The following is a 22,417-nucleotide window of genomic DNA, read 5'->3' as shown; positions in this document are numbered from 1 at the left end:
ACTGTGTACACATTCAGTGAACTGAATGGTGCTAAGGCATACACACAAAAACTGATCCAAGCAGACACGGTTCACAGGATACTCAAATAGTCAAGTAATAAATATCAATAAATTCTGGAAGTCAAAAAGAACCAAAATTATTACTTATTATTATTTATTATGACTTACATTAATCCAGTACATTTTAGTGCAACTACTATTTTAAAAAATACCACAATTATTTTTAGTATCTAACTGTTTTGGTTTGAATCACAGCTAAAACAACACATTTCTGACAATTTTGTAAGTTTGTGTGCTAATATTATCTTATTTCATGTTTTACCTTATGCATGGTATAAAATGGAGCGCTTTGAAATACTGCGATAAATTATCAGATGTTTAAGTTTTACATTGCCTTACGTTTATCAGGAAGAAGTACACCTAAAATCACTGCTTAATTAGAATTCAATATAGTGTTCCTTGGCGTTTCACTTGAAGGAGTAAAAACTCACCATGAAGCTTTCAGTTTTTAAATTTCTCTCACAAAGAGAAGGAGTCATTGAACAGAAATTTATGGCACTTTTCCCCACCTTGAGAGCCTCTGGAAATGGAAAGCAAGCCCTTGAGCCTGGCCAGGTATCCAACAGCTCTGCTTATCATGCAGTTTTCTCCTCAGCTCCCCCTTTCAACAGTGGATAAGGGCAAAGACTATCTGCATGCAATTACAATTTTTGGGATGTCTTACAGTGACTTTGGTTTTATGCACCTTGTTTAAGGTACATAAGGCTAGTGGAAAAAATGTCAACTTCTTATTTCTGTTGGACCTTTGACAAATAATTCTCAGTTTTACCCACCATTTATTAGCTACACCAGTTTATACTCTGTAAATGGTACAGACACTAGGAGAAATGTTTTGAACATTTTCTTAGCCACAAGACGTTTTACAACTTCATATTCAACGACTAGGAGTTTTTCTGTTTTTGCAATAGTAACTGTGTTTCTCTGTAGTATAACAATACAGTTTTGGTTGTTGCCTGAACATTTTGTACTCAATTGGATATAATGGTTTAGTTTTCCCTCACAGAAGGAGTTGTTTGGGATAAGAAATAATGCAGCACTAGAAAAGGAAGTCTCTATGAGCTTTGTACAGGACTTAGCACTGTGTAGGGGTGGTGCTGAGCGTAACCTTCATGTAAAAGTGTTCTTCACAGTCCCAGTTTCTTAAACAAAAGCTTTTTTTTTTCTCTGCAGGTCTAGAAACTTTTTTCAACATCTACGCTATGAGCTGGGTTTTTGTTGTCTGATAATTAAGAAATTGCTTAAAATCAAGTACAAAATAATAAAATACTAATTTCATCCTCCCCCCACTTCCCCTCACTACACTTGCCTCTATATATAATCTATTTAATTTATTTTTCATATTATTGTAATTCACATTATGTCCACAATGCTGAGTTTAGGGTTGAGGTAATTTTACAGTGTTTATCAGTTCCAGTGTTAAAATAAATTGGACCAACTTGGTGTTTACAGCTGTCAGAGTTCAAAAGTGAGAATTATAACAATCCATGCTGGGAACCAGAGATTTGGTGAACTCTAAGCTTTTCTTCAGGCAGGGGAAGCTACACTCAGCTTGTCAAGGAGATTAAGGAGAAATCTGATTGAGTCTGGAAGACTATTGCTGCAGTGGATTACAAGTTTGATCTTCTCTTTTTTCAGGGATAAACAACCTCAAGGGCTAGGACATTGGCACAGAAAAGCAGATAATATCACTGGGTGTGAAGAAAAAGTGTGGCCATATGGCAGGCCCAATAAATGAAAGCAAATGCAAGTGAAGCAATCAATTCAATAAAAGTATGGTTGTGTGCTGTTGTACAAAACTGACACTTTTATTTTTGTATTTGTAGGTTAACATGCACTCTTTCTCCAGCTCCTTTCTATCTTATTTATTCAGACTGTATACTCTTTTGGAAAGGTCAGTCTAGTATTAGGACTATGCACTGGATACTGGAGTTGCCATGGTGCAAATGTTTAAAATTGAGTCTTACAATAATAGATTGAATAAACACAGGGATAAAGATTTACAGCTGCTGGTGGAGTGTGGAATTTCTAAAACTGCACAGTGCACCACATAAAAAGGAGGGGAACTAAGGAGAATTTAGCAGTTGACAAAAAACGCATGCCCTCTAACTCTTTGATCTCAGGGACCACAAGTGCATTCAAAGAAAAATTAACAACTAAAAAAATCATACAAAAATTGAGATAGAACTGAACATTTCCCTCTAGACTTCAGGTGTTATTTTTTCTCAAACAGGTCTTATTTATGAATATAAAAGAAACAAAACCCCCATCCACCAAAAAACAACAACAAGAAGATAATGATAAAAGAGCAGGATTTCAAAGTTCTCCTTTGTAATATTTATTATATTCAAAAGCTATTGCAAGATAAAACATCCCACATACATGTAGACATAGTATATATACTATATAAATACTTATTTGCAAAAATAGGGCTATCCTAGAACCACCAGTAAGTAAAGTAAACCACAGTAACACCCAACAGCATTAATTTCTGTGATAGCACATCTGCACTAAAAGCAGCTTTCTCCCTTCTCAGTGTATGCTTTCTGAGTAAGATCAAGAAAGGGTTCTGATGGTTTTAACTCTATCCTAAAGCAAGATGATCACTAAATCAGATAAACTATTAATCTCTTTAAAGCTTGTTACTCCTGTTTTGCCAAGGCTGAGATGCTTTGCAGCAAAAAAAAAAAAAAAAATTAAAAAAAAGAGCCAGGATTCTTCCTGCCAAGAATCAGACATCTCATGCATGTTTCATAAATGTTTCTCCACTGAAAACTCAAGGATTATGCAAACAATAGCTCAGTTTGCAAAAACTTCCACTAATGATTTTTAAATAACTCAAAAAGAAATCTTGGCCCCATTTAAAGCAAGAGTAAATTTTACCTCTATCTTTTAGCCACAATACAAACCCTTTCAAATTTCTGTGTCATCCCAGTGCACTGAATATGCTCATAACTATTTCTGCTGCACTTGTTATTGTGTAGATACTAGATATTATTAAGTAAAATCTTCTTAAAATGTGTATAGATAAATCCATACTTATGCCTGCATTGACTGCTCACAAAAAATATCCACTTTAGGAAACTAAGGTTTCATAATAAAGGTTTGTCATTAATAACATAACATCACCACGCCCTAAAATTTGGTGTGAAATAGATCAGCTCTCAAGTAAGCACCTTTTATAGCAAGATGAAAAACATTTCATCAGGCAGCAACATTGTGTCTAAAAGAATGTTGATAAAGAGTCCTCCTTTACCTAGAAAATCATAAAGTTCATGCAAGAATGGAGAAATAATAATAAATACCATCAAGATTTGCTTTTCAAGTGTGCTGGAACACCAACGTGGCATATTAAAACATGCTAAGAAATAGGCTTGTCACCTGATATGTATCATGAGCATAATCACTGTCATTGTACCTCACACACCTCTCACAACTGGGAGCTCAGTGGAGAGAAGATAAAGAGAAATTTTCCTTTCCAGGCAATAGAGTGGCAAGAGAGCTGCTCCCAAACAGCCACTGGGTGACTGCAGTGGCCTCTGCTGCTCTAATGATGCACAGATGTAGGTGTAGCTGGAAGGGCTCAAAGGGCTGGCACAGAGCAGCGCTCCGTGGGCCACTTCCAGCCGCGGCAACACAGAGCTCAGCCGAGAAATCCTGCCTGCTGCTGCCCCAACACGAGGGACTCCCCTCCAAGAACCCATGACCCTGTAGAGATTCAGCTGCAAAAGGACACACCATGTTCAGGAAGTAGAGAAGAGATCATATGCCATTTAACTATCACAGGATGTGGAAGCTCTGTAGTGGCTGCGTGAATGTCACCATATTAACATGGAACATATCACCTGAAGGGCAAATATTAAAAAATATTTCATATGTGTGTACTGTATCTATATATAAGACATGCACTGTATGCATATATGTGCACACTTTGGTAGAAAGTATTTTATACTCACAGCTGTACAAAAAAAAAATCACTTACTTGTAATGAATGTTCTTTGTCCTGTTTGCATTCTGTAGTTTGCAAGCACAAAAACACAGAATTCTCATGGGTATTTTTTCATGAAATGGTCTAAATCCCTCAGTCTTGCCCTTTAAAATCATAAAGTATGTTCCAGACCACAAAAATTCACAAGACAGAGGGCCGTGCTGCATTGCAGTAATTGAGATGGCTCTCAGAAATTCTGGACACCAGCAGCCGTGGCCTTACGGCAGTGTGAGGCACCTCTGCTAGCTTGAACAGATGCTGTGTGCTATGGTCATGGCTGGACTGCTACTAGTGTGAAAAAAACAGGCTTGTTTGCCCAAAGTCACACTGCTGTGGGGCACAGGACTTTGCTGAACAAGTTTCCTTAAGGCTTAGAGTGTACTTGAAAGCAAGCCGTGTGCTCCTTTAACTGACAGCATTAGCCAGAACATCCAAGTACACCTCTCACTAGAAATCAGAAGTTAATTTTTCTTCTCTGTTGGAAGTTGCATGCATTAATTAGTCCTGAGAAAATTAATATAGTCAAGATTGCTTAAAAATTGCAAGGTTTATTTGGCTTAGGAAACAGAGATAAAATGCAAAATAGTATGCATTCTACAGAATTAAAGTCACTGAGTCAAAAAATTGTGTGACAACTGAACTTGCTAATATTAAATGTATTTGTGTGCATGTACAAAATAGTAAATATATGAAGAAGCTCTCTGACAGCTTGGATTTTTAAAGCAGCTTTTATGAACAACCTCTACCTATCATGGTTTAATCCCAGCAGACAACCAAGTCCCACACATCTCTTTCATTTTCCCTCAGTGGGATTGGGGAGAGAATTAGAAGAGTAAAAAGGAAAAACTCATGGGTTGAGTTTTAGACAGATTAATAGGTAGAACAGAAGTCACAAAGGAGGCATTCATTCACTGCTTCCTTGGGCATGAAGGTATTCAACCATGCCTCAAGAGCAGGGCTCTATCACACCTAACCATTACCTGGGAAGATAAACACTGTCACTCCAAACACCCCACCCTTTCTGCTTCTTCCCAAGCTGTACACGCTGGGTATGATGCTGTGGGGTGTGGAATACCCCTTTGGTCTGTTCAGATCAGCTGTCCCAGCTCTGTCCCCTCCCAGTACCTTGCACACCCCCAGCTCACTGGTGGGATGAGGAGCAGGAAAGGCCTTGACTGAGCAAGCCCTGCTCAGCCACAGCTAAAACATCCCTTTTATCAACATTGTTTCCAGCACAGATCCAACAGCTTCATACTACCTACTATGAAGAAAATTGACTGTATCGCCTCCAAACTGTACTGAAAATCTAGTCCTAAAGGGAAATGCTGGTCTCATTGTAAGCAATCAAAAATTTCATTTGACTAGAGTGACATGAAAATATCATGATGGACATTCCTTCTTTCCTCATGGAACCTAGAATAGTCAACAGGCTCTTAATACACATTCCGCTGTAGCTGATGGGGAACTCTCTTTTAATTTCAACAGGTACCTCGTATACTCGTATATATATACTCGTATACAATACTACAAAATCTGATGTGAGGCAAGTAATACCATATGTATCCCTTCTGGATCTACAAAAGTCTCTACTTGGTATTAACCAAGTAGAGACTTGGTTAACTGAACAGTCTATGGAAACAGTTCGTTTCAGTAGAGAACAAAACAATTCAGAATACAAATACTTTTGTGCTCTTTACAGTTACATTTTTAGGTTGAATATTTACTATATTCTTTTTGTATATAGCACTAAATTTATTTGGTTTTATGCTACCAAATGACATACAATCTTGAAAGAGGTAACAATATTTTATCTATTTAATGGACAGTGATATTGCTCTGCCCAGGATATGAGATCTCTTCTTGTTCAGAGAGATTAGGCTTCCATCAGTTCATCCATTTGTTGGTAAATATTTTGGTGTCAAGTGAGGTTTCTATTGCAAATTCTAAAAAGTTTTACTTAGATCACCTAACTTTTCTGCTTACTCGGAAATTTGTGACACAGCTATAATGAGATGTTGATGGGGAAAGATGCTTTTTTTTTAACACAAAAGTAGCCAGTGATTCCAGCATGTCAGAAAATAGCACAGCCTCACAGAAGGAAAGCTCCTGACAAGAGGAAGATATATGAGTGAAGGAGATTTCTCGGGCTAGTAAGCAGAAACCCTGGCTATCTAGCTCAGGAGAGGATGAGAGAATAAAGACTGAAGACAAGAAAAATGGAGACCTTAAACAACATACCTATACACATTTATATACTGCTGTCACTGAGCTTTTCTCATTTTCAATAAATGCAACACACAAACAAAAAAATCCATCCAATTTTCTATGTCAGAATTCATGTACAAAAACATTTCCCTGTGACAATAATTTGTAATGCAGAAATTCATTATACTTCCACTGCACATTTTACATCCACTGTTTTCGTATGCCTGAGTGAGTAGGCTGCTTGTTTCTGTCTCTCCATTCTCCTTGCTTTGGGTATAACAAATCTCTCTTTCTGGGGTCTCCAAAAGCTCATTCCTCTTTCACATAAAAGCTCTCTGTAATGACTGAGAAACAGTAAAACACATCCAAACAGAATTTCAGATACACCCTGGACTGTTTATTTTGCATTTGATGTGCACACAGGTAGATAATGGAATATTAAGCTTCATTCAGGAGAGCTCCACTGCTTCTGAAGCAGACTGTTTAAGCTCCATGAGGCAGCAAATGCAGCTGCATGACTCATTTGACTGCTGGGGCAAGCGTCTACACTTCAGGATTAGGAGGTCTACTGCTAAGTACAATATAAATCATGTCCACTGCCTGACCAGTGTGTACTGTGCTCGGTAGTGGAAATAGTTATTTGCCAAAATGCTCTGAATTTGAGGATCTCATTTTAACTTTGTCCATGGTTCTCGATGCATTATCAGCCCAAGCACAGGTTAATAAATTGTAGCATTTGTAAAAACTCAACTAATCTTTGCTCCAGCCACCAGGCCAGCTGTGAAAGATTTGCTTTGATATGGGAAACAGGAAAGGTTTGAGTCACCTTTTTTATCCTCACTCTATAAACACTGCTTGGCAGTCTAGATCACTTCTAAGTACTCAGCTGTTGTAGTCTGGGCCATTAGTCAACTCCTGACCTTATTCTCCTCTGCCAGGGATTGACAAAAGGAAACAATTGCCAGGGACCTGGATAAAAAGCAGGTCAGGTAGTTGCTCTTCACAATCCATCCATGGAATCACATCCATCCGTGGAAAAGAGTATTTTCATATTTAGGTGTTGTGCCACCAGCATAAAACAGCTCCTGGAACTTTTGTCTCTCATTATTTTGGGGAGAGTCATACCCAATTGCCTACTTTGCTACACTTTATTACAGAAAAAGTGACAGGGTACCTGCTCCAATGCTTTCAGTAAAAATCTGCTCAAAAACTGTTTCTGGTGATGCAGGTTTTAATTTTCATACATAAAAATAAAATTAGATTTAAGATGAAAGACAATCTGAAACCCTTTTCCCTTTGAAAGCGTAAGACAAGTTTTGTTCAGAAACAATAATAGAGTGAGACATAAAACACTATGAGCTTAAACTAATATAAATGGTTACTGAGAATTAAGTCATTAAGAGAAAGCATAAATTAAAATACATACAGTAGTTCACATATTCACATGTTTATTTTACATTGTTGAAATGTTCTAGAAACTGTGCTTCTTTGAGGCAATGCAGAAAGAAAGAACACTATTTTCAAAATTACCCATAAAATTGTCTTTATTTTTATTTCACACTGTGGCACTAATACAAACTTGTCATTAGTAATCTAAATTCAGAAGACAGTGCCCCAGACCTTCTTCTACAGTTATTCTGCTACTGCTTTTTCATTTTGAGCAGTAATGTAAACCCATTGGAATATCATGCTTTTGTCTTTACTCTCAGCCTAATTCTCACTGCATCCTAATAGGCCAAGCAGTCATGGCAGGTGTAATAAACAACTTCTGCATTGCCAAATATATGCAGAAATTGAAGGACATAACTAAGAAAAGTCCTGCACTAAATCCAAGAACTTACTGTAATTGATGTAAAACCTGATGCAGCTCCATCTGTCTATTCCATCACGTCTGTTGCCATTTATTTTCCTCTTGGAATACTTCCTGAACTTACCTGGGCTTTTATAAAGGAGTAGGAGAGAGATGACGTTCACATGAGAAAAAAAAAAAGCTTCAATGATCCCTGGTCATTTTAAGCACATTATCTTTCTTGCTGGGATGAATTTTCTTCCCCTAAGCTTCCAAAAAAGCTATGAAGTTAAATTTGTTTGACACAACATGAAGATAAGAACATCTGAAGCAAATTATCCCCTTAACACTCTAACAATCCTAGTGACTATCATGAAGTATAAGTGGAACTAGAGCAGGAAGTTTGAATCTGGGATGAAATTCCACTTTCTTTGTGTAAATAATGAGTTATGCTATCTTCCTGCTCTCAGTGTAGGGGGAAAAAGTCTATCAGTACTGAGGAAATCTTATTAGATTCAACCCTATTTTTAAACAGCTGGGATCAAAATCTTCATTCAGACACACTGGTGCCACTCCATTAAATTCCAGCAGTGACACCACTGGTAGAAAAAGAATGGCACTCAGATTTTTCACCATTAAGTAATCTGTTTTCATTACCTTCTCAGCGGTTTGTTTCATTTGCCTGCAGTAGAGAAACTAAAATTAGAAAACATTTCATGTTCATAGTTAGTTTGCTTCCAACATGAAAAAAACAAGTCTATAAATTTGTCTATTGGATTACGGCTTGTGCAGTTCTCTTGTAAAGTTGCCTTTACATTATGGTGATGAACTGTAAATGGTGTAGTGCATTATTTTGTCCAAAGTAATTCAAATTAATGACCCTAGAAATATTATTTTAGGTGACTGTTATAAAGCATTGACAATACCCATGAATATTACCAGCAGAATTTCTTTTCTTGTTGGTAATGCATGCATTGCCGTGTGTTAATAAACTATTTTCTGATCATCTTCAGAACTCTGTGTCTCTTGCAGGAGTACCACTTGCCAGTCTTGTGTCAATTCTCATGGCAAATGAATGTCAGGTAAATGCTGACAGCAAATCATCAAAAGTTCAAATAAATTTTTCTTGCCTTTACTTGCATACTCATGTTCACATTTCACATTAACTAAAGCATCACTCATTCTGACTGAAAATAGAAAAAAATTGAAGTGTGGTGATCTCCTAGGTTCTTCACCTTGTAACTGTGAGAATTATATTAGCTTAGAAAGTCTAAAAATTACTTTATTTTTTTCATTTAAATGAAAGTTTCAAAAAGGAGAAAAACAAAATCAATTTATTTTTCTGATTCAGATAAACATTACTCTGGATGCTAAAAATGGGTTTGCTTCTCAAGAATGGAAGAGGTGTGTATCTTTTTATACTGTACTGACTCATATCATCCTTACTAAGAAAGTGTTAAGCCTTACCAAATACAGATAGTAGCACTTTGAAATTATTAAAAATAAATAAACCAAATTTCTTCCAAACTGCACAGCACCAGAATTAGCACACATGTGGGAAATATGCCATCATAGCAGTGTCCAGAGACAGTCTTAAGAAGCTTAAAGATCAGAGGAGGATATGAAATTATTTGAGATTCACAGCAACTTCACATGACTAAATACTGATGTCAAGACCACTTCTGCAGAAAAATGAGTGGATCACAAAAGCATGAAGTCAGCCAACTTCTGGATTTCAAAAGAGAGGACTGAAGAGTAAGTTTTCTAGTAAGTAATATCTAAAAACCCCTACTGTGGCAATGATGCTAGTGAAGACCTGTTTTCTTCAGTTGTCACAGACCTGTTGTGCTTCACTTTGTCCTGAAGAAATGGTTCTGCAGCTCATCCAGTTGCATCCATAGTAAGACTAGCCAGTCAGTAGAAACAATAACTCTGTCTGCACTTACACATCTCTGATTTTTTTCAATTAGCTCATTCAAAATACATTTCTGAAATTCCTTTTATAAATTCTCAGTCTTTCTTCCTAACAAAATATTACATGCAAATCAGCATTAAATATGCATTTCTTTATTTTAAGGGTCATTCAACAGTCACGCACCAAACTAATTTAAAGGTAAAGCAGAGGTTGAAAACAGATCTGAAACATATTCCTCAGATGACATTTGCCTATAAATCCCACAAAAAAATTTATTCTTTTAATATTAGGCACACCCTTCTAATTTCTTAGAGGCAGCTAGACATTTTATACCCACAACAAGCTTCCCTTAACGGAGGCAAAAAAAATTTTTCAACAATGCTGTGTGGAGTATGTGTTCATGTGCCAGAACTACATAAACCTGTAAATTTTTCTATCCTAGATGGGCAGAATTAATTTCAGATTTAATCACCCTGCTGCATAATCAGGACCACTGATAAGAAGGCACAGAATAACTGTGTTAACAAAAATCTGATGCCTGCACAATGCCTTAATGCAAAAATAAGAGATGGATCTTCTGTATGTGGCTCATAAAAAAAGGACATGAAGACCAGGTCCACACTGACCATTCCATAAAAATGTGCCACAAACAGAAATTGAGTGGACTGTATCTATCTCTGTTGAAACCGAAGACAGCAGATTATCAGCCTCTTTAACGTAAAATCTGATCAAATAAAATGATAACCCATGGCATTAATGGATTATTTTCTTACTAATGATGGGATTTCATTGTTTCGTAAAAGTTAATAGCTGAAGGTAAATGTAAGATGGAATCCTAAGAATCCAAACTGCAGTCACTTCTTCATGCTGTCTTCAGGGAATACCATCTTTGGCTTCATGAAGGAGGTAGGTGATGTTTTAAAAGAAGCAGCTCTAAAGATCCTTGAATGTTTTAATACAAATGAAATATTGCCAAGCTGCAAAGCTGGCTCTCTTTCAACAGTACAAAAATGCAAAGAAATATACACAGAGAGAGAAAGAGGAAGGAAGGGAGGGAGGAAGGGAGGGAGGAAGGGAGGGAGGCAGGAGAGAAGGCAGGAGGGAAGGAAGGAAGGCAGGAGGGAAGGAAGGAAGGCAGGAGGGAAGATTTTTACGGTATTTATTAAAGTTTAGTGGCAACTGTTGTCCACTACAACCAACACAGGACAGAAGTATATCCCTAAAAGAAAAAGGAGGAAGTGTACCCTCAGGATAATGACTTCTAGAATAATTAAACTTAGAAGAATTTTAAGTTTTGTGTATTTTTAGGGGCAAATATACTGTAATGGGCTAAGACAAGTAACATTGAATTAATTGCCTTTTTTTAGTCTATCTGTATTTAAAGATTTAAATAGCTTAAGCACTTGTTAAATATATTTGAAGTATGTATTGAATTGCCTTTATTAAGAAATACATGAGCCTATGCTTTAGTCAGCTGTGCAAAGGAATACCTTTGTCTCACCTAAGAATCGGGTTTACTACCTGGATATTGGTCTTTCTTAATGTCCAGAGAATCTGTATTTGAAGAGATAAAATCCAAACAAACTGCCAGCTACCAAGTTATGAAACACACCTCCTGTTTTTACACAACAAAAGTATTGCAACAGAACATTCCATTTGGATCCAGAGAGGAACTATTCCCCTTGGAGACCCACAGGCTTTGCCCACCACTGTAATCATGTCCCTCATTACACACTTTTTCTTATTCAGACTTCATGACAGCCTTTCAGGCAAATGAACACTGAGTGAATCCACCAGCTCAGTAGATACTTAAAGGATAATCTGAACTGCTACCAAATAAATGACATGTTTTTACCTACAAGGTTTTTCCACATAAAATACGAAGTCTTTGCAAATATCTGTTATTTTGCAATTACCACAGAATAGTTTCTTCTCCAAGTTCTTGCTGCTTGATTTATTACTTGCAATAGTTGCTATAGTTATCTACATTCTTGGAGTCAAATTCAAGCAGAGTATCGAGAACAGCTGTACGCTGACAGTCCAGAATTAATATCCTTTATCCAAGGACGTGCCAGATGTTCACAGTAAAGCACAAAGAACCTACCATAAGTTACAGACTTGCAAAGATATTTTCCTTTAGTCTTCCCACAGCAAGACACAGCCAAGTACAAAAGTATAAGATTTTGCCCTTTTTAAAAGGTATTTTTCTTACATGCATAGCTAATTAATTCCCAAAACCTGGACCCTCTTCTGTTATATGCTTCCCTTCCTTAAAACTGTGATCCACAGGAAACCTTGAGAATGTTTGTAGGATTTTAAATATTGAAAGTTGTTTTTCTGCTTATTAAAACAACCTGCTTGACTTGAAGAGAAAAAAGAAAGAAAAGAAACAAAAACTTTTGGAGAGCTCAGTCTGGTTTTTTTCCTTCCCTCCAGCAACATATGGCAACATCTGCTCCCTCCCTGTGGATAATGACTTGTTGGCATTGACTTTTCTGCAACCAGAACTTCTTAAAGTGGCAAGTAGATAAATTCAAGTGCAATCAAAAAAAAATATATATATGGACACATATAAGTACATGCTTTCAAGTTTTTGAGGTTTGGTATAACTGCATGAGCATGAAGTTATTTTTCTGAGATCAACACACTGAGCATAAAGCCCATCACAACAACTTTGCTTTCTTGTCAAGGAAACATGATTTGGCTATTTCTTATTGACAAACCATACAGCAGAAACTATTAACAGGAGAATACTGCCATTTTGCAAAATGAAAGAGCAGACACTTCAAGTTTTACACGTTTATTAAGCCTCATCAAAACAGTTTCAAACACGTGACCTAGTGCTGTGTGAGGCAAATATGATCATTTCCTGGATGATTAAGCATCATGCTTGTGCGGATGGCTTCCGGAAGACCTTTCTGTGCAGCTTGTGGACATGAGTGTGTTTTTAGAAGTCAGGACGGTCCTTCTTGAGTCTGCTGTAGTCCATATTAACCGAGTACAACTAGGAAAGAGAAGGGAAAAATATTAATTAAGAAGCTCAGCTACACATTTTCCCTGGTATTAACTAAAAATATGCATCACCGAACTCATGCCAGGAAAATGAAATCTTGAATCTGTGAACTGGGCACAGTTTTAATTAATTTATTTATTAATTTAATAAATAAATTAAATTTTTGATAAACAGTAACTTTTTAATATTAATTCTACACCAAGTATTAGAAGCTCTGCATTTAAAATGAGGCAGTGGTCATGTCTTCCACTAGAAAAAACCCACAGCGTCTCTTCTTAGCCCCCAGAATTAGAAGTCTATTCAGAGGAACTTTTTAGAGTGCAGCAGAGTTTATCCATTTTGCTCAAAATCTATGGCTCCTCTATACTGAAGGCAAAAGCCAGCTTGCCAAGTGGCACAAAGCACAGTCTGTAATAAGACAGTGGTATAAAGGAATATTTAGAGCAGTGCTACAAAAGCCAAGTTTGGTTTCAGCAGCTGCATCTAGAACTGCAAAGGATGACAAGGAAGAAATTAAGTCAGAACAGATCCTCCCACATGCTCAGTTTATACTACTATAATTGGATCCTGTTACAAGCAATCCAGAACCCAAAAAGTGACTGAGGACAATGGGTTTACAGACTAACTGCATATTTTGGGTCCCAGCCTGACTTGACATCAAGCATGTGATAGTACATTTTTTCTTAAAAAAACAAAAGGGTGAAAACCACGTAACTATTAGTTTGATTATTCCTAGTTACAACCAATTGCTAATTTTTTTAAACTTTCTTAAAGAAAACACAACAGCCTACAGCACATTCAAATTACAGCTTTCTGTGCAACTCCTACAGTAATGCTCAGGTTGTCAACTTTTTTCTTTGGAAAAACACTGAGGAAATTAATATGACACAGAGAAGTTTACAATTGAAAAAAATCTGACCAAAGCTAAGACTTCTATAGCAAGAACTTTTTACTAAAGAGTCCTCCTCAAATTAGAGTATATGTCCTTTTCATTTCCCACAGGGCAGATTTGGAAAAAACTGTCCCCAATGATACTCACACCCAAATATGGCAAACCCTGAGGCTGTGTTTGCATGTTAAGGCAGAAGGGGAATGCTACACAAGTCATGCACTCTTTAAAAGAATTTGTGCTGTGCACTATGCAGGATTTGCTGAGTTTAGATATTTACAAACCATTAACATTCCAGAATTGGCAATGAAAACAAAGAATGAAATATTTTTCTTGGACTTCTAAAGGAACTGCAGCCTGTTTTATTTTGGAAGTGTGGGGTTTTTCTACTTACTTCAATGATTGGAATAGTAGCATATGGTAGCAAACAGGACATTAGCTTTGAAAATACAGTAGGTTTTTTTGTAGCTTGAGAATAATCTTAAAATATTCTTAACAGCCTTCTACTAATATAGCACTTCTGTAAAGCATGATTAAAACATGATTCATGTCCAGAGAAGAGCAATGAAGCTGGTGAAGGGTATAGAGACAGTCATATAACGAGTGTCTGAGGGAGCTGTTGCTGTTCAGCCTGGAGAACAGGAAGCTCAGGGGAGGCTGTCACTCTCCACAAGTCCCTGGAAAGAGAGTGTGGCCAAGGCAGGGGTTAGCCTCTTCTCCCAGGCAACCAGCAACAGGATGAGAGGACACAACCTTAAGCTGCATTGGGGGAGGTTCAGGTTGGAAATCAGGAAGAATTTCTTCACTGATTGGATTGTCATACATGCAAACAGATTGCCCTGTGTGGGGGTGGAGTCACCGTCTCTGGAAGTGGGGAAGAAATGACTGGACATGGCACTCAGTGCTGTGGTCTAGCTGACAACATGGTGTTCAGTCAAAAGTTGAACTCAATAGTCTTGGAGCTGTCTTTTCCAACACAAATGATTCTATGATTCTAGGATTTCTGTAAACTACCAAATGTTTCAGACATCCCTGCACACCTCCTCCCTTATTAGTTCAATGAAATTATTGAATATCAGCTGAAGAACATTTCTATTGCATCCAGTTACTTCAAAAAATCAACTGCAGACCTGAACTCATGATTATGTTGAAAACTGGCATTTTCCTGCAGTGCTTCTCATGAGAAAAGGCCAACAGCTTAGAGCTTAAAACACTGCAGTTCTGATCTTTTCGGGTTTTGTCCTTTTCCTCAGTATTATGAGCCAGTAAATTCTTCCTCTCACTTACAGTTCCTCTTTTCCTTACAGTGCAATAAATATGACTGCTTTCATACAGACTCCATTCACCCCATTATCAACCATCATTATGAGACTTTTAAACCTCAAACTCAGCCATCTCTGTTTAGAGTTCTAGAGACAAACAAGTGCTGCACAAAATGATGCACAACATCACTCATCCAACTACCTTCCCATATAATCAAACATCCTAAATCAGGAGGCTACACCTCTAACATGATGCCTCTTAAAAATCTGTATTTCTCATTTTACCTTGTACTGGTCACTGGGAGACAATTTGTTCCAAGGTTCTGGGTTATTTTTCTTGTCCCAGCTATTAAGAGAAATGCAAGATGTGAGAGAATGTTAACACTATCTTCAAATTTTTTTTAAAAAAATTCATATATGTACTGTGGTTATTAGGTCATGGAGTCATACATCCATGCAAGTTTCCACAGAAAACAGCATGATTCTTTGTCAGCAGTCTCTAAATATCATGGTAAACACAGAGGCTTCCAAGCTAAGGAAAACGTCACACACTTAATGTCAGGTGATACTGGATCAAGATATTAAGGCCTCCAGGAACACAAAAATCAAGGCATTGGAATGTAACATATGCAGCAAGAGAACTGGCACTGGGGATCACTGAATACATACCTGACATCAGGGTTGAACATCGCCAAACGCATGAGATACAGGCCTGCACCAACACCTCCGGATCCAATGATCACAAACAGAGGGATCAACTGGAATAACAACACAAAAAAATATCATCCTGTGATACAGCAAAATACTGTTGATACATAGCACTTCTGACTGCCACTACGGCAAGCCAAAGAACAATCTTACAGACTTTGAGCGACAAATATATGGCCCTCTAAACCCCTGGCATAAGTTTGTGGGTCATCCCTGGCGCTACTGAGGAACCAGCAGCTATGAAGAGACAGGTATGAAAGAAATAGTCCTACATCCAGAGAAACAAAAACCAAACCAAAAATTCCATTACGTCGAGTTTCTGAGTTAGACAACCAACCTTCAGTGCCAAAACAGCCCCTACCGCCTGTACTCGGGTAACAAACCAAAAGCATGAGAGTGGGGGCGTGCGGGCAGGTTGATGGGCAAGAAGAACGGAAAGGCCACCTCGAGCCTTGCAGCACGAGCAAGGCCGCAGACACCGGAGGTAAAAAGGGGACCTGCCCGGGTCTGCTCGACCAGCTCCGGGCGCTCCAGGGGCCCGGCATGCACAGGAATGCCAAGAGATGGATGGGTGAGGAGAACGCTACCGGCGCGGCCGGAGCACCGAGAGGCGGCAACGGGTGGGAACAAGGCCGGGGCCGGCTACTCGGGCTCAGGTACTCACGGCCGGGTGCTTCTTCGCGTGGGTGAGGATAACGCCGAGCACCATGGCGGTGGTGGCGGGGCGGTGCCGGGCAGTGGAGGTCTGGTGGCGCCGGGTGCGAGCGAAGGTCTCACTCTCTGCAGGCTCCGCAGCGCTGCGTCCCCCTTCAACCACGGAGCCCCAATGTCACCGAGGCCCCCGCCGCGGCAGGTGCCGCCGCCGCAGCCCGGATGTAGCAGCTCCGGCGTTCGCCTGCTCGGCCCCCGCCGCCCCGCGCCGCCCGCCGCGCCGCCGCGCCGCCCCGCGCCCGCCCCGCCGCGCTCCCCGGCCCGCGCGGCCCCGCGTTAGCGCGGCCCCGGCCCGCCGGCAGCGCGGGCGGCGCGGGCCGCGGCAGGCACCGGCACGGGCACCCCGGGGCAGCCGGGCAGCGCCGCCCGCCCCGCCCGCCGCTGCGCGGGCAGCGCCTGCGCCCGGGCTGCCAGCGCCGGGCAGGGCCCGGAGCCGCGGCCGCACGGCCTGGGGCGCCGCCCGCCCCTCTCACAGAGTGAGCCAGGTCGGAAGGGACCTCCATGGGTCATCGGGTCCAACCTCCCTGCCCGGGCAGGGTCATCCTAGAGCACATGGCACAACATTGCATCTCCACGCTTCTGGAATATGTATCGTGAGAGAGACTCCACAACCTCTGTGGACAGTCAATTCCAGTGTGAGGTCAACTGCACAGTAAAGAAGTTTTTCCCCGTGTTCAGGTGGAACTTGCTGTGCATCATTTTCTGCCCACTGCTTTACATTCCGTTGCTTGGCACTACCAAGGAGAGCCTGGCTCCATCCTCTTGACATCCCTTATAAATATCAAGAAAGATCCCTTAAAGTCTTTCCCTTTCGAGGCTGAACAGGCCCAGCTCTCCCAGCCTTTCCTCTTACGGGAGATACTCCCCTAACAGTGCTCGTTAACCCTCCACAGGACCCGTTCTGGGAGCTACTGAGGAGCCCAGAACTGGACACAGCGTTCCAGGTGCAGCCTCACCGAGGCTGAATAGAGGGGCAGGATCACCTTCCTCAACCTTCTGGCAATGCTCTTCCTAATGCACCTCAGGACACCGCTGGTCTCCTTGGCCACTTGGGCACGGTGCTGGCTCAGGGACAGCTTGTCCACCAGGCCATCCTTGGGCTGCCCTCACACCGCCCGAGAGCTGCTGCCACAGAGGCCTGGGGCAGAGCCCGCCCCGGCCGTGCCGAGAGGCGCCTGCCCCTCGCTGGGACGGTGTGTGCCAGCCATGGGGACCTGCACACCGTGTCTGCCCCTCAGCTGGGCTCCCTTCACAGGCAGGCCTGGGTTAAAACTCAAAGGGGTGGTTTAAAGGTGAGGCAAAACAGTTAAGAGTCCTGAAAATGAAACTCGGGAATGAAAAAGGGAATGAAATTCATCACAGAACAGCTAAACAAACAACTTAGTTATTTTGCTGCAGTCAGGGTGCCAAAGGTGGGTGCGTACAGGGCTTTGATTACGGCCCTTTGATTTTCAAAAGCAGTTTATAATGATACATTACATATAAGTGATTGTCTACTCCACCTGGAGTACTGCATCCAGCTCTGGGGTCCCCATTACAAGAGAAACATAGACCTGCTGGAGCAAGCCCAGAGGAGGCCACCAAAGGGATCTGAGGGATGGAGGAAAGGCTGAGAGCTGGGATTGTTCAGCCTGGAAAAGAGAAGAGTTATGGGGTCACCTATTTGCAGCCTTCCAGTGATTCCAGTAAAAAGGAACCTACAAGAAAGCAGGAGAGGACATGTAGGGATAGGACCTGGGGGAATGGCTGTAAACTTACAGAGGGTAGAAAGCAGTTCTTTACTTACGAGGGGCGTGAGGCACTGGAATAAGTTGTCCAGAGAAGTTGTAGATGCCCCATCCCTGCAAGTGCTCAAGGCCAGGTTGGATGGGGCTTTGAGCAGCCTGGTCCAGTGGAAGGTACTCCTGCCCATGGCAGGAGGTTGGATCTAAATTATCTTTGAGGTCCCTTCCAACCTGATCCATTCTATGATTCTGTTATATTTTGGCCAAGGTTGCTTTAATTATTTAAATAATGCTTGAATTAAAATATTTTTTCTTGTTATATAATTTTAAAATGAACAACATGGCTGTTTATTGTAGGGTACTGTGTCCAAGTGCTGTCCTATTTTTTTCTCCATTACTATGTATCTTATACAGAACTGGGAAACTAATGCCTATCTTTGGATTGTATCACCAGCTGCTGTGAGGTGTGATTTCTTTCACAAGAGGTAGATTTGTCCCTAGGCATTAAAAAATTATTATTAGGTAAAGGGAGCATGATGATACTTCCTTTAACTCCCCTACTAACCTAAGATAGAAATAGTCCTTTTTGTAGGTTAGAAGCCAAAGAACTTTGCACCAATGCTTGTAGACTCTGTGGCTGTATAACAAACAACAAAATTCTGAAGTTAAAGATAACAAAGTAGCAGAGAATGAATGGATTGAAGCAAATGGATGTCTTCTATTTCACTCCCTAGTTCCACAGAATGTCTTCTTATTTTCAACCATTGTCTCAAATTGTCTGTTACAATAAATTCTAAAAAAAACAAAAACAAAAACAAACAAAAAACCCCCCCCATATTTCTTGCATGTCATTCAAAAACCTTTTTTTTTTTTTTTTTTCAATTGCCAGAGACAGTTTAACCTGGATAACAACTAAGCCCACTAACTCATATAGGTGTATTTGACAAGTCACTGGGTGGCACAAGAAAAAAAACAGTTATAACAATGTTTTCTGTGGAGCAATGCAATCTTATTGCTTGTGTCCTTCATTTGTTTCAGAGTTGATAAACAGAAAAAAGCATAGTTAGTGTGCTCTAGGAGTCTGTTAACTGTGCCAGTATTCATTACATCATGAAGACAGTACTTTTCCATTTTTTAATGGAAAGAACAGTTTGCCTATGTTAAAACTATGAAAAATAATACTATTGCTGCTATTCTTCTATACAAGAGAAATACATGAAACATCTAAGAGTAATTTGGAAGGTTACAGTGTTCACCTTCTAGTAGAGTAGTTGAACTTTTCACCATACTTGGATTGCAGGAGATACCAGTTGCTTAAGCAGCTGCAGGAAAACCAGGGAGCCACCAAAGGGTACATGGATAGCCAGAAACCACATGGGGCTGCTCAGCTCAGACTGAAACAGTCTGCTTCCTTGTGCACGGCCAACATACAGCTAAGTGAAAAAATTTGGAGACTTACAAGTATCCTGTTTCTACACTACTAAGGGAAGATAATCAGAGGTACATTGTTTCCACTAGGTTATGTCTTGAACACGGACTTTTAGGAAAGACACCATGATTTTTGTATGCTTCTCAGTATAATTTTTTTCACAATGATGTATAGATTTTGCTGTCATGTTATGCTTCTATGAATTTAAAGAGAGGTGGTACCTGATCAATTTGCAAAATTTGTCATGCATTTCATGGGCTTTCGTAGTTTTTTTTTTTCATTGTATATGTCAGCTTTTATTGCCTGGACCTGTATGGCTCAGCTACTTTGTTGTTCATACACGTCTTATTATTTATATCTTTGAATTTTGCAGACATCAAAAAATTAAAGATTGAAAACATTCATATCAGATTTTTTCATTCTAATTTTGCAAACTGTGAGTTAATATTTTTAAATTTCACACAATGCAGCATTGCTAAAAATGCAACCCCTCACTTGCGTCACTTGGCAGAATTCTGAGTATAAACTCAAGGCACCTCATGGCATCTTGATGATGGATCCATGGTTCTGAGAAACACCTACTTAGCTGCTAAGTTTGAGTACTTGTACTATGCTATAATTATATAAAATGTATGGGTGATGCTGGCCAATATATTGGCCATACTTGAAGACTTGACAATTTTCTGGAACTCTTCAACTCATTCCCAGAAAGACAGTGAACACAGGATAAAGGTAAATAATTTTGCCGCTCTCTTTTCTGTCACTTAGCTACTCAAGCTGAAAGTAAACACATTTATTCCCTCTTAAGGTTTGGTGCCTTTGTGTTCACACCTGACAATTAAATTTATGATCCTTTAGTTAGACATGTCACTTCTTTTAATCTGAGTAAAGTTATTTTTGTGGGGGTTTCTTCTTTTTAAATAAGTGAATGCATAAATCCTTCAGGTATTTTGGCATTATTTTGTGATGAACCAGTCTTTTAAGAGCTAGGGGCTAAACTTTTAGTAGTGCTCAGCACTGCTGGAAAATCAAGTCCTCAGGTTATTCTGGTGCTTTGTCATTTACTTTTTCCTCTTGTCTTTTGTTCTTCTCTACAGCCTCACCTCAGTAACAATCAAAGCCTGTCCTTCTTTGATTGTTACTGTACCTTGTTCCTGTCCTTAGGCTCATTTGAGCTTTTGATTTCAGAAACTTATCTTCTGTTCCAGTTGCTTTGTTTTAGTTTTGGGTGGCCTTCCTGTTTCTAAAGTCTTTACTCCTCAAACCTTACCTGTCAATATGAATTGATTCATAGAAATCTGCAGATGTCTAATCCGTTAAACATCAAGTATAGTATGCTTTTTTTTAAAAAAAATTAAAGCAACTGATTTTAGCCACAGATATAATCAGGTCGGATCTCCCAAAGAACAAAAAACAGAAGTCATAATAAAATCAGGTTATTTGAAGAATTGCACTCTTAATGTTTGATAAAATCAGTTCATTAAAAACAAAGACAAAACAATAGTCAATTTGAAGTTATATATTTTACTTGGAAGAAAATAGGATGGAGAGATTAGTAGATTTGGAGATGTTCCAATTGGTCACTGATCAAGAAACTAAATTCATTGTGATTTGTCCTATAGCATCAGGACATTTCTCTGTTAATCAGAAAATGGAGGATTTTCTGTAGGTCTCACCAGATTTGGTAAAAAGGCAAGGACTTTTAAAAACAGTTCTTAGCAGAGAAAAGGAACAATAGGAGAGCAAAATACATTAAAAGCCTTGAAAAAAAGTATAAAAATGTAAAGTGTCGTTTACATGCAACAAATACACAGGGATTTTTTGTGATTTTATTTTATTTTACTGTTTCTATGTTATTTTTACTGTCTGTTCCCTTTGTTGTACGTCCTTGTACTCCTTTCACTCCACTTAGCAGGGGGCAATGGCAGAACAGGATATATGTGTGCAGACCTCTGCCAAGCCCATTGGAGTAGTTTGCTTGCATCTTCCTTAACATCTGCCTTATATTTAGTTCTAACTCTGTGAAATGGAGTGGCTGCATATTCTGTTCTTGGTCTAATGGCTGTAAGGATACCTGGGGGACATGAGGTGGATGAATAGGGGCACTAACATTTCAACATAGCAGCTTGTGATAAAACCTTCCATTAAGTGTAAAAGTGTAAAAAAAAGCCTTAAGAATTTCATAATGTTACAGTTAGTTAAGTCAAATGTTATGCTTATAGAGAAAAAATAGAAAGGAAAAAGTTAAGATCAGAAATGAGATTTTTTTTTTAAACTGCAACAAAAATATGCGTAGTATCTAAGAAACCATGGTGAAAGGAAGTAAACTATTGGAAATATGAAAACTAACAGCACAAGGGCTATAACAAAGAAATTAAAAATTAATGGTATTGCGATGTATAGTATGGAAATATTCCACTTCTCTCCTTTATGTCTGTTAAAAAAATACATTGATAAAGGTTCCTGTCTCCATATATCCATTAAAAGTACACAATAAAGGATAGGGCAAAAACATAACAACTGAGAATCAAGTACTTAAAATGAAATTATTTGTGGTCCCTGTTCCTGCTTACTTTCTAGGTTCAAAATAGCAAATGAAAATAGCTGGTGTTTATATTTCAAATACAGTTTGTTTAAAGTTATATAGTCTGCCAAAACTTAGGATGCAGAAATACAGGCCCCACATAGCTTTAACCCAACTGGATGGCTTGAATCTGACCACAAGAC

General features: G+C 39.3%; 1 protein-coding gene and 1 long non-coding RNA gene across 2 annotated transcripts in view; one reads left to right on the top strand and one right to left on the bottom strand.

Annotated features, from left to right (window-relative positions):
- The window catches only part of LOC134563074 (uncharacterized), a 28,342-nt gene extending 25,048 nt beyond the window's left edge, over positions 1 to 3,294 (top strand). The window contains exon 3 of the long non-coding RNA XR_010083311.1: positions 1,696 to 3,294. This is a non-coding gene — a long non-coding RNA (uncharacterized LOC134563074). The remainder of the gene's footprint in view (positions 1 to 1,695) is intronic.
- A 9,444-nt stretch (positions 3,295 to 12,738) lies between these two features.
- Positions 12,739 to 16,751, bottom strand: NDUFA4 (NDUFA4 mitochondrial complex associated). The gene is made up of 4 exons (XM_063411523.1): positions 16,491 to 16,751; positions 15,788 to 15,876; positions 15,404 to 15,464; positions 12,739 to 12,958 (listed from the first exon to the last, which is right to left on the bottom strand). The coding sequence occupies exons 1-4, from the start codon at positions 16,533 to 16,535 to the stop codon at positions 12,902 to 12,904; spliced, it is 252 nt and encodes an 83-aa protein (XP_063267593.1). The 5' UTR covers positions 16,536 to 16,751; the 3' UTR covers positions 12,739 to 12,901.
- Positions 16,752 to 22,417: the final 5,666 nt, after the last annotated feature.

Source organism: Prinia subflava, chromosome 1, assembly GCF_021018805.1.
Source record: "Prinia subflava isolate CZ2003 ecotype Zambia chromosome 1, Cam_Psub_1.2, whole genome shotgun sequence".
In the NCBI taxonomy this organism is placed as follows: domain Eukaryota; kingdom Metazoa; phylum Chordata; class Aves; order Passeriformes; family Cisticolidae; genus Prinia; species Prinia subflava.
This window is presented reverse-complemented; position numbering and strand designations above follow the sequence as displayed.

What these genes read in the sequence shown, in the direction of transcription:
- NDUFA4 (XM_063411523.1), bottom strand. Translation starts at nt 16,535, where the DNA reads ATGGTGCTCGGCGTTATCCTCACCCACGCGAAGAAGCACCCGGCC. An exon ending in ATGTTCAACCCTGATGTCAG is followed by an intron (nt 15,465 to 15,787) that starts GTATGTATTCAG and finishes TTCTCTTAATAG; the next exon opens with CTGGGACAAGAAAAATAACC. An exon ending in CTCCCAGTGACCAGTACAAG is followed by an intron (nt 12,959 to 15,403) that starts GTAAAATGAGAA and finishes TCTCTTTCCTAG; the next exon opens with TTGTACTCGGTTAATATGGA.